We start from the raw sequence: 13,769 nt of genomic DNA on the forward strand, positions 1-13,769 counted from the left end.
ATTTCACAAACTTTTGAAATGACCACCTACTCTATTAAAGAAATCAGTCTATACTTAGTTTTCAATTTTTTTAGAAAATAAGTCCAGTTTTTAACTATCCACTTGTTTAAAATATCAAATTCAAATACCATTAAACAGAATTGTTTTTATAATTTTAGTTTGATAATATTAGCAATAGTAGTAAATGTGATAAATGGTTTTATATAACAAACTTTGTGCATTATATGCTGTAAAGTAACTTGTAAATATCACTAATTCATCAATTCTTGGTTTCATTCGTATATTGCATATGAATTCGACTTAGTACAGTATTTCTATATTAGTTGACCATAAAAAAATAACACTATTTGCAGAATGTATGTATCATTAATAATTTTCTGCACAAAGAAAATTAACTTTTTTTTGTGTTTTTAACATAGTCCTACTGTTATACAGAACAAATGAATATTGAAATATAAGTGAATAATTGATACTGCTGCATATGTCAATGAAATTATTATGCTGTTTCTATATTGTCATAACTATATATTTTATTTTTGTTCAATTTCTTTTTTCAAAATCTTTGGTTATATTATTGACATTTTCTTTATTTTCAAAATTGTAACTTCCTTATTATTTCTATGTTATTTAACTGTTTTCTATTATGATTAATTTTTCAAATAGTCGGTTACAGAATTCTTGTTATTTTGAGTAAAATGGGCAATTAAGATTATAAAACTTTTATAATTGTTTCAAAATGAGTCCTCCATTGACTTATACTATTGAATTAGATTTACTTATTACATCACAAAATGTAAGAACTTAAACATGGCAGAAAAATATAAAAATCTTTTTTTCAATACCCCTTATTCCTTTATTTAATTAACAATCCACACCACGCAAACAACAGTATTTCATATCTATATAGTACAAATAATTCAGGTTACTATGTATATTTTTTTTTATTTTTGATTTCTCATCATATGTGACCCTCTATTCCCCTTCCACTAACATATTCATCACTTCATTACCTAAATGGCGAGGATTCAAAACAAATAACCAGAAACTTTCAACTACATATAATGATTTCTGTTTATAGATAAGTAACATTTATAAGATTTAGAAGAAATTCAAAAAGTAGCAAACCTTTGAAATTACCATACACTTTTTTAAAAACCTTTTAGAGTTAAATCTCATGACTACTGGTGTACACCTCATCATTTGTTGTATTTCACTAGAAGTCTTTTTTTTTATTATTACATTCATTGGAAAAACAAGAAAGTTGACGTAAAAGAAACACAATTTGTAACAAATTATTTTAAGACAGCAAGTCTCTGCTATACTTTACTGTTATCTCTGAATCAGCAGAAGTAAAGAACAAACTTGTAGTTTTTTACGTAATATAGGTAGACAGTTATATGCCCAATTTCTTAACATATTCTCCCTAGATGTAGTAATAGCATGACATAAAATTTGACGACATAACTGAAGATTACCAAGTCATTGGGTACTCTGTGACCAGTCAAATATTTCAACTTATTTTCTGCCCTTTTAGCCTGCAATATTTATAGACTATGAGTGTTGAGTATCAAGATAGCATTAATTTTTTGTAAATGCAAGCAATCTAGAACTAACCTTGCAAAAGTACATAATTTTTTATCTGATGAATAAAAATTAATATATAGTTGATAAATACAATAATAATAAGCTCATTATTATTATTTACTTATTAACTTACTCTTATTGAATAAATGAGATTATTGAGAATGAGATTAACTTATCTATTTATTGAATAACCCTATATAACAAAAATTTGTTCTAATATCAAAAAGTTTTGAATCATTCAAATAGCTTTCATATGCAGTTGGTGATTTTGCAACTAATTTAATTACCATCATATAGCAGTTGAATCTAATATAGAGTTTTTCCAAATTTTCAAGAGTCATATTGGGAAAACGCATTAAATTTATATTAAGAATAATAATTTTATGTAATTTTCCTTTAAGTAGTTTGTAAAATCTTTAAAATTAAAAAACTGAGAAAAGATAGTAAATGAACATTACTCTAAAATTTTCCACTGTTTCAAAAGGTTATTGAGAAAGTCAGTTTTTAATGAGCAGAAACTGAATAGTGAAAAATGTTTGTAAAAGTAAAATTACTTCAACCATGATTGATTTTCACAGAAATAACTGGACAGTGAAGTTGTGAATTTATTTTGAATATATCTAGTAAACCTTGGTTTTGACCTTACATATGAAATCACTGGTAAGTTGAAATTAACACAGGGATCAGAGCAGGGTAGGCTTCACTTAAACGGTACGTCCCTTTTAAGTCATTGAATTAAGTACCTTTGTTTTAGATTGATTCCAGTTGAAAATTAATGTAAATATTTTTTTTATTCTATGACTGATTTACCACATAATCTGAAGGGTTATTGTCATGATAAGTTAATGTATTTATGTTGAAATAGTTATTTATCTTTAGTTCTAAATTATTATTTTTATTACATTTTCTAAGGTTTTTATGTTTTACAAGTTTTTCATTATTTTTAGGCTTTTTTTGTTGAGTTTACATGAGAAAATGATTTATAAAATTTTTAGTATACAGAAATGCTAAGTCTGATCAGGATTTGAACCAAGAACTTTCCTGATGAAAGATGAAAACAGTACTATTCTATCAAAGAAATCAGTGGTATATAAAAAAAATGTGAAAGCTGTGTACGAAATCATATTTCTCATAAATATTTTGGAGTAATGTATTTTGGAGTAAATGTAAGTGTGTACAATTAGTAATAATGAAATCTTTTACTTGCAGCCTACTGAAGAACAAGAAGAATATTACCATGTTTGAAGTAGAGAACTCATTTGGTGGTAATATTTGTCGTTGTACAGGATACAGACCTATTTTAGATGCGTTTAAATCACTAGCAGCTGATGCACCAAAAGAGCTTATTGAAAAATGTGCTGATATTGAGGTAAGTTAAGTGTTTTTTTTTTCAAAACATTGTAAATTAGTATAGTAGGAGTTGACTTAAGGTATGTAATTAAATTTACTTAACTTTATTATTATCAGTAATTTTTATAACCTAACAATTTTGCCAGTTACTTGTTCAAACTTTAATAGCTACAAAGTAGCCATTAAACATCATTGTTTCTGAACAATATGACAATGTTTTCGAATATCTTGTTATTTCTTAAGTAAGGCCTGTATTTAATCTGTATTCAAATATTTAATTATTCCAATATTTTATTTTTAGTGTTTTATAATGTGTTTTAGAACTCTACTATTTTACATACATTTTGAATGTTAATTTATGCTTGTGCACACACACACAACACGTGCACGTGTGTTTCCACACAAACAAATGAAAAAAATTGGTGATTTGAAAGCAGAGAAGCGTTAAGAGTACTTGAAGTAGTGACAGAAACTGACAAATAAGATCTACTACAGAAGTATAACATAGTTTATGGTAATATGGTAACATGATCAACAGGGTGCAGTGTTTAAAATGAGACAAGTAGTGCAATGCTGCCTCTCAATCTGCCTTTATTACTGCCATTATTAATAATAGGCTGATAAAGTGTGTGAGCTTATGTGTGGATTTCTAATAAGAAACTGAGTTTTTCAAATGATTAATAGTGCTTACATAGAAAAGTCTTTTGAAAGGAATTTCTATGCTTTTTCTAAAAAAATATAGAACATCTTTAACCCCAGATATTTTAGAAAGTAATAAAAAATTAAGCTTTATTCAACTGATCATTTATATTCACTGGATGTTGTCTTGTTCCCTATTAGGTTTTTAAAATACAACATTTTAATATTATAAGGCCTAATATGTTTTTAAGATTAAAAACCTAATAGGCCTTATATTTAGGCTGAAAAAATTTATCTCATTTTTTATTTAAACTTGTGATTTTTCATTTCAGGAAGTGAACAAAATCTGCCCTAACACTAATGAAATATGTACTGGTAATTGTAAAAAACACATAAATGATACATCTTGTGATGGTTTAGTGGCAGACTTACCATTACTTAACAAAAATATTAAACTGGAATTGAATGATGGTAGAAAATGGTATCGTGTAACCGCAAAGAGAGACATTTTTGAAATATTTGATGAAGTTGATTCTTACATGCTTATTAGTGGAAATACTGCACATGGTGAGTACACTGATATTTTTAATTGCACTTATGCAATATGTTTTCTTTACAATAATAAAATAATAAGCTCTTATTGTTAATATATTACTGAAACGTAATTATTTTATTATAATTATAATCAAAGAACTGAATAAAAAGTATTGGAAAGGTATTTTCTCTTTCTAAATCTAATTTAATTTTTTAATAAATTCATTAATACAGCAGGAATTTTTATTATGGTATATTAAGACAACTGGGATTATTTATTCATGATTGTATAATGTTTTATAGAAAAAGAGAGGGGAAAATTAATATTATTGTCATTATATACAAATTTCATACTAAAAAAGAGCTTTTGAGTTTTATTTAGTATAGACTTGTAAATTTCTGATGTATAAAATAAAATAAAAATCTCATTATTACATATTTTTAAATAACATAGTATGGCAAGATGATTAATTTATATTATCTGCTCTAAAACTAATTATTTTTATGAACTGCATTAATTGAATTTTTAAAGTATTAAGGGTAAAAGTTCTTTAGGATGGAAACGCTGTTATACTTTTCCAATTTTTGGTTTGAATAATTAATTATTACTCCAGAAAATTATGAATAAATGTAGCCAGGGTTTACAGTGGATTAAGAAAATCCTAAAACTTCAGCAAAAGTCCTGTATTCAATAATTTCACCTGATTAAAAAAAAAGATCATTAGTGTGTCAGCCAATTATTAAAAGTTTGATCTTTGAAATGGTCTGAAAGAAAATGAGCAGTTATGTAATGCTTTAATTTCACACTGTACCGTAGTTGCATCCAAATTCAAAGAACAAATCATGAAGTATTATAATAATTCTGATAAAGAATTTGTATTTTTATAAATGATGAAAGCTCTGTTTGTGTCTTTGAAATTACACTTGTTTTCAATTCTTTGCGAGATCTCCTGAGGTAGTAAATGGCTAAAATTAACAGAATAAACCAGTTTACTAATTCTGTAAATAATACAATAATAATATGCACAACATCTGTAATTCAAAATGTTCCTAATTTTCTGATTTTATTACTCAGATTACTCTTTTCATAAAAATGTTGAGGTTAATGTTAAGGTTTCTCATCTAAATATTCAATGTCTTTAAAATAAACTGAAGTTGAAATATTTCTTTCCAGTAAATTGGTGAATTTTACATGTCTTTAGACATTGGCTAATTAATACAGAGACCAAAACTGTATCTAGGACATTTCATTCAAGCTGAAATACTGCTCAAAAATGGTGAAGTTTCAATTTTGTTTAGTTTTAGTTTTTATAAAAATTTGAATACTAGATCTTGGATACCGGTGTCCTTTGGTGGTTGGAATTATCCGTACATCTCAGGAATGGTTGACCTGAGACTGCAAGACTACACTTCATTTACATTCATTCATATCATCGTCATTCATCCTCTGAAGTAATACCTTATGCTGGTTTCGGAGACTAAACTGTAGTGGTGGCTTGTAGCTAAAATTAGGGGGTGATGCTCCAGAAAATTTTTTTCTGGGCCTTTTCAAGGCAATGGTTATGGTTTTCTGTAAAATAAAAGAACCGGAAAAAATGAATCAAGTAGAATAGCTGGAAGCAGAATAATAATCAAATTCTATACTTTATCACATTCAAGAATATGGTTCACTTAGTTTTTAAGCACATTGTGGTTAAAAACTGTATTCGGTTTAACCAAATAAATAATAAAATGTCAATACAGATAATATTTTTTTAGTAATATTAGATAACTTAATAAAATATCTGCTTCAAAACACTATAGTTCAATGGTGCTTAATTGAAATTTCTATGTACACAGAAACAAATACATAATTCGTTTTTACTAATTACCTTCTCTTTCGCCCTTCCAGCTTGTTTTTGGACAGATTTGGCAATCAAAGAGCCCATACTTTCCGCCATCTACTGATCACTACTGAAAAAACAACTAAACCACTTTCATATTCTTACCAACTAAACTAGAAAAGGGAACGAACAAGGAACGTTCCATACACACCTGTAGTAAAAAAGACTACCTTCCACCAGCATGCCAGGGTTGGCATTTCGGGAGCTCTCCCGAACTCTGCCATCCGAGCACTTTGGGAGCACTGTAAAGCTGCAAGTGCTCTCTCGCCCTCACAGCCTCACGTGCAGCTTCCTATGTACGCATGCTCACAACAGCCAAACACCATGCTGCTGGTATTGTGAAGTGCACATTTACAAACATTTTTGTATCTTTGTCATAAACTGGGGGATGGCTACCAACATTAAGCTTAAGGATTATATATTGTACAAGTATAAAGAAAAGATTAAAGAAAAAAGGACTCATTATATTAAATTTATCTATAATATCTAGTGGAAATAGGGGTTGCCGCAGTTCCACAGTACCTATACGCAAGCCATCACAGCTAAACTGAAAAAAAAATGCCATAAAGGACTGAACAACTCTTAATTATATTACGTTATTTCATTTTTTAGAATGTAGAACAATTTTTAAAAAAAGTACAGTTCCAATATTGCAATATTTAATTTTTTTTTAATTTGAAAGGCTGGAGGCATAAGCCTTTTGTGGGAAAGATGACATAAATCTCTTTTTCTAATAAATAATTTTTAATTCTTTTTTAAGAAAAACACATTTCTAAAAAGAAAAGTTAAAACATTGCAGTGCATAAATTTTAGCTAATTTAGAAGGTTAGGGGGGGGGGGACCCCAAGAGAGCAAGGGACCCAGGAAACCTTGGACAGCATTATGTATTTAAAACTTTTTTTTACAGTAGAACAAATTTTGAGGGGGCTTGGTGGCATAAACTTTTAAGGGAACAAAAAATTTGTGAATCTTTTATTTCTCCTGTAATCTTTTTTGAAGGTAGACATGTTTAAAAAGTAAAAATTAATTGCAATACTATGATTTTGGTCAATTTAGTAGTCTAGGAAAGTAGATGCCTACAGTGAGAAGCTAGGGGGCCTGAACATCTCTTTTTACTGCACTGCATTATTATTTTTTATAAAAGAAGGAGAAAACTATTTGAATATTGCAGTAACAATTTTTTTACAATTGTATATCTGGTACTGGCTGTGGGAAGTATGGAATTTAATTAATTTTTCTTAATGATCATACACATATTGTGTTGTAGAATCAGCCCCCAGTTGTAGAAAATAGTGGATTTTCTCATATTCAGACTAAATTTTTACCCATATATATTATTAATCACATTAACATGAAGAAAAAGGAGGCAAACATGAACATCAAAGAAGGCAAAATTTTACAAGATATTTAAGGGATTATACAGTTATTACACAGCCTGTAATAATCAAGAAGAGTGGTGACCCTTCAAAACAGTGCAGGAATTTTATATTGGTTAGTAGTTATTGAGATTTCTTTGAGCAAACAAACAAAAAAACTCTCTGAACTTATATAATATAATAGATTTTATAGTTTATTTTTGTATTTGTATCTATTTTAAATGATTATTCTTTATCTAATAATTATGATTATTATATTGAAATGCACATTTAATTAAACATTTTTATATTTTATAAATGCTATTTGAACGGTCTTTGCTAATGTATTATGAAGAAACAGAAATTATACTCTTGTCTTAAGAATTTGAATATTCTAAGAACTATCTAAAGATCCTTTAAGATCTACTAAACTTCTACAAAAAAAATGTTACTTATTATTTTTTTATATGTACAACGGAATGGCACATAGATTTATCTTAGTAAAGATATAGAAAACTTAATTTAATAGAAAGACTTCTTAAATGTTTCCAAAACTTATAGAGATTCTGTTTCATCTATATAAAGCAGTTTAGGTATAACAATTTTAAAAAGGCAATTCTACTTTTCGCAAAATTCCTCAGCTTAGATAAAAGAAATCTTAACCAGACGGAAAAGCAAAACAAAAAAAATATGTGAAGAATGAATAAAGAATTTAATAAGAAAAAACAGAGTTAAAATGAAGAACCAAATCACATTTTACAACTCCAGATTGAGGCAAGAAAACTTGATCATAAAATTTAATAATTTTAAAAGAATATGGTTTTTACAAAGGGCATTCTATGAGTTAAACGTCAAATCTTACAAGAAACATCAAGAAACCTTTTTTTCATGTTAATCCTTTTGATATTTGTGTTTTTTAAATTTTATTTCAGCACAAAATGTGATCTAACATTTAGTTTTTTTACTTTTTGTTTCTGTTGAATTTTTTATTTAATATTTACTTTATTGTAATGATTATTTATAAAGTATTCTGATTATGATGTATGATTTTAGTATTGTTATTTTTATTGATTGTAAGTTTATCATGATTAGATTGTAAGTTATTATAAAAATAATCAGTACAATTAAAATTATATTAGGCTTCAACTTTTACTTATTTTTTTTTTTTTAGGAGTTTATCGTACACCAGAAGGAATTGATTCATTTATAGATATTAGTAACGTCACAGAACTGCATTTTAAAAATGTAAATGAAGACAGTGTTGTGCTAGGAGCAAATGTTACTCTAACTGATGCCATGAATTTCTTTAACAAAGTTGCTGAATCACAGAGCAACAAATTTGGGTATTTAAAAGAGCTGGCTAATCATATTGATTTAATTGCCAATGTTCCAGTGAGAAATGTGAGTTAACTAAACTATTTTTTAATGGAATGAATTTTATGGTTAAAAAAATTGTTCTTGAGTCGGTTCAAATTTGAATGATAATATTTCTAATTGTGTTATCATTATTTTCTAAATGTTTGTAGACTTTTAATATACATTTTTTTTAAAAGACTGTTTTATCATTAATGATTGGATTTTATTTAGATTTAATTTAACATTTGGTTTGGTTTGTTGTTTCAAAAACTGTTATAGTTTTAAATAAAAAATCATCTCAGATAAATATGTAATTAAAAATTACATTAATATTTTTATATTAAAAATTAAGAAAAATACTTTTGCAATTGCAAACAAATTTATTTTTTCAGTCATTACAAAAACTGAGAGATTCAACCAAGCATTTTACAAATTTTAGAACTCCTTCATTGTATTTTACTTCAGTATTTAAGGTTCAGTACTTAAGAATTGTGATCTCTTTGCCTTTTAATATTTTCCCTGGAGTTTTCAAATTTATGCAAAGGACAGAATTCTGATTAGGGTTGGACCAGGCATTGAAACCTCCTTCTTCTACATTTTAATATAAGCATTTACGTGATTTGTATCACTTTATTCTGTAGGTTTGATATACTTGATTCTTAAATATGTCAAATGACATTAATACTTGCTTTCAGTTAAGATCTTCTATCCACAGCCATACACTAATTGCATTGAATTCTGCAGTAATGGATTCTTTGTAGTCCAAAATCAGTGATAATAATTAATATCATTTACTGCAATGATATCAAATTATGTGAATTTAGAAAATACATAACATTTGATTGCTATTTTGTAATTACTTAGAAACATTACGTAAGAGTAAATAAGGAGAGAAATTTAATCAGTACAATTGGATATGGTTTAATACATGGATGAAACATATTTAAGTTTGTTGGAAAGGGTATTTTTAAATTTCTAAATTATTTTCTAAATTCATTTTAACTTCCTTGTACGACGTAAAGGAAGTGTTTTGATTAAGAAAAATTTCAGTTTTCACATTTTAATGGAAATATCCATATTGACCATTCCTGAATCCATTTTAACTAGTTTCAGTATGACGTCTGTACGTATGTACGTACCTATTTATCTCGCATAATTCAAAAAACATTAGCAGTGGTATGTTGAAATTTTGGATTTAGGACTGTTGTAACATCTAGTTGTGCACCTCCTCTTTTGATTGCAATCGACTGGACCAAAAGTGTCCAAAAAGTCAAAAATCCAAAAACTTTGGATTTAACAACAACTTAACTTTGAATAATAACAATAAAAAAAAAATATATATCAGTTATTATTAATGACATAAAATTTTGTGTACTTTTCATTTAAAAAAAAAAATGTGTATATATAATTTAATAGACGTACAAGAAAGTCATGCCGTGTTCACATCAGATTTTTTGTATATTGACAGTTATTCCTTAATTGTGTCATTTAATGGTAATCAGAATTTTTATTCAACATTTCATAAAAATATTTTGAAGGTTTTAAAATGAATAGATATTAATTCAAAATTAAATGAGGAATCATGGGAGATTTGTTGAATATTGTATTTTATAATAATTAAAATTTATGTGCAGATATATGACTAAGTGGTGTGAAATAATTGTGTGCTTCTACTAATACCTGATAGTTTTTGTTCACTTATGTTGATTATATTATCACTGCATTATTGTTAAAAATTTGTTTTATGACATATACATAGTTCAGTGCTCACACTGATTTCGTCATGTATGTTCATGCTTCTACCTAGTATACAATTAATAACACACTATTCAGCTTCTTTTTCTTTACTTAATAAAAATCATTCATTGTAGAGTGCTATTTTATTATTTATGTTGGTTTGACTGTTTCTTGTAACTTACATTTGCTTTGTGTGGTTAACTGATGTTAAACATTATAAAATACTGTAAGTAAAAATCTTTAAAATGTAGTAAGCAGTAGTTAATGGAAAATCTATATTAAATTTAAAAGAAAAAAATTACTGCAACCCTGCAAAAAGGAGTTGTACTGTGAAAATTATTGTTGAGTATACTGGGTTGAAATCAAAAGTGCAGAAGTTTTATCTCAGCAATGAAATTCCTACATAAATAATAGTTTTTTAAAGCAGGAAATAAACTATTTTACTTGTACTCAAATTTATAGGATTTTCAGATCCATCATTAAGTGCCCATTCAATTGCAGTTTCCCCATCCTAAAACTTTCTCTAATGTCCACAGCATTGAAGTCTTCTGGTTTTGTTTAAAAATCTCTATATTTATTATTTTTATGTAACCAGCTGAAAATAATATTACTTTTATTTCTAATTTTAATTGCTGGATATAAGCCACTAATAAATTCCAGCAGCATATAGCAAAACTGCATTCAGCATTGTTTAACTTCAATAATCTATCAAGATGATCATAACTACTTTACATTCAGTTAATCCAGTCAGTCCACCTTACAGCGAATTTAATTTTGACTTATGGAACTCATACTTATATCTCATTCTCATTTATGGCTCCAGATATTTACATTGTACTCTACCTCCCTGTGGTGGTGAAGGCTTATGTTTGATGAATAGAAAATATAGTAACTAAACATATGACAAAAGCCCTAAGAAGCATTGAAAAATTAATCTTAATCTTAAAAAAAACTTTTACTCTATAGTCATTCTTTGAATATTGAAAGTAATGAACATAGATTAAAAAGTGTATATTTTGTTACTTATTTTAGGTAGGTACATTAGCAGGTAACCTATCAATTAAACATAGTCACCAAGATTTCCCATCTGACGTATTCATTATGCTGGAAGGTGCTGGAGCAAACCTTGTAATTGGTAATGTATTAATTTTTTCTTTACAACATCAAAAATATAGAGGAAATATGAGTCCTGAATAAACTACTCCATAATACTCTTGTAGATGATCCTTTTCACAATTTACCTCTTTTCCTATTACTTGATCTGTTTTTCTTTCCCTTTATCAGTTCTATGGGCTTAGGTCTGACCTTATTAGGTTCAGCATGCTGAAAATGCCAGGACCTAAAGAGCCAATAAAAGTGTTCAGTTATATAAATTTATAACGGTGTTTACCATATTCCTACTAAATTTTAATATAATTTCTTATTATTTTATGTATTTTATTTAACATCCTTCCATTTCTACTTGCTCATGGGATAAATTAAATCTCTGTGAAAATTATATGATTTCTACTGGCATAATAACATTATCTTGCTATCATATGTTAAACTACTTCTGAATACAGTGATGTAATGAGATAGAAATTAGCTTTATTTGCACTTAATATCTCTCTTATGTTATCAAAATTTATTTTTTGAAATGCTTTACTGAAATTCATAGTTACAAATACTTTTTTTCATTATCTAAATTTTGTACAATTTTTTCTAAAATTCTTAAATAATGAAATTAATATTTTATCACAGCACAATCATTTTGATCACATCAGGAATGGATCTGCTGTTCCATGAATAAAAAAAAACTAGCTCTAGCACTTGCCTCAAAGAACTAAGAAAAACTGTGTAAATACAAGAGCATTTTTATAAGTTTAACAGAGCAGTATTATAAAGTATAAAATAATGAAAGTAAAGTGGTTATAGTTCATTTTAATTAGAAAAAAACTTTATATGAAATATAAGTGAAGCAACTAAGTGAAAATAAATAAATGGATAAAATTAGCATAGAATAAAATAACACCTTTGAAAGCATTGATTGCTAAATATTTGAGTAAAGTTTAGATATATTTTAAGCAAGTATGTAGAATATTTAAGTTTATCTAATTAAGATTGTTAAAAAATTATCTCCAAGTAATATTACTTTTTTGAACAGAAATCTCATAATTTAATTTTAATAAATTAATTGAAAAAAGTACTTTAGATTATAAGATAATTTATTAAAAATGCTCACAGTAAGCAAATTGAGTCCCTTTCTCATAGGCAGAACTATTATATTACAACATGAAAATAGTTCTGTCATCTTGTGCGATACAAGTAACTATGGTTATTTTTAGGAATTAGTAAGTATTATTACATGATTGCCCAAAAAGGAGTATAATATATTTATGATGTACGTATGTTTGTTCCATCCTAGCAGCTCAACAGCTGAACCGATTAAGATGTATGATACCGCAATGGAATCCTTACATTACCGAAAGTGTCATGGCTCTCTCTCTTCTCTGACTCACTCTCTCTCTCTCTCTCTCTCTCTCTCTATATATATATATATATATATGGTTACATAATTTTTTTTTAAATTAAAAAAAATTATAATGTATATAAATACTATATGAAAAATTGTCACTCACACACTCTTTAATTTTCCTATATTAGTAATTATCCTATATTAAAGTACAACATTTATCACTTGCATGTCTAACATGCTCAGAATGTGCTCATTTGTTAATCAAATGCGAATTTCAAAAACTGTGCCCAGAAGTTTCTGATTCCAACTGCTAGGTGGCAAAATCAATTTATTTTTTTAAGTCATGTTTTGGGAGTCATGTTTTTTAATTTTTAACAGATTAAAACTTGTTTTTAACATGTTCCCAGTCCTGTGAACCACATGTGGCTCACGGCCATGTACAACTTACAAAGTAAATAATTTTACAGAACTTGCATAGACTGCAAAGTTTTGGGCTTGAACTTACTGGGAAAGTTATGAAATTCAGAAATATAATGGGACATATGGAAAAATGTCTTTATTCTTTCAGAAAAATAACAAAGTTGAAAAACAACATTTTGTTTTATGTTTTCATTGAAAACAGGGTAGACAATAAGGCATTTGAACATGGTATACACTCAGTACTAATTTTTTTACTTTTTTGCAGCATTTTCCCAACTTTTGCCATTTATTTGTAGGCCACTGTAGCAGCCTGAGCAACATTTTCTTACAATTTTATTATTTTCTTTCCACTCAATTTAGGTTAGAAAATTAGGAGTTGTAACTAAATTAGATATTCTTGGATTGACAAATGTTGATGTACTCTCACTAGGTACTCCACTAGGTAGATTTACTACT

General features: G+C 27.4%; 1 protein-coding gene across 1 annotated transcript in view; it reads left to right on the forward strand.

Moving 5' to 3' along the window:
- Window positions 1–13,769, forward strand: part of LOC142321708 (xanthine dehydrogenase-like) — a 146,836-nt gene that overhangs the window by 41,427 nt on the left and 91,640 nt on the right. The window contains exons 5-8 of the mRNA XM_075360011.1: window positions 2,794–2,953; window positions 3,906–4,140; window positions 8,517–8,746; window positions 11,471–11,573. Coding sequence (XP_075216126.1) covers window positions 2,794–2,953; window positions 3,906–4,140; window positions 8,517–8,746; window positions 11,471–11,573 — 728 coding nt within the window. The remainder of the gene's footprint in view (window positions 1–2,793; window positions 2,954–3,905; window positions 4,141–8,516; window positions 8,747–11,470; window positions 11,574–13,769) is intronic.

Source organism: Lycorma delicatula, chromosome 1, assembly GCF_047948215.1.
Source record: "Lycorma delicatula isolate Av1 chromosome 1, ASM4794821v1, whole genome shotgun sequence".
NCBI lineage: Eukaryota > Metazoa > Arthropoda > Insecta > Hemiptera > Fulgoridae > Lycorma > Lycorma delicatula.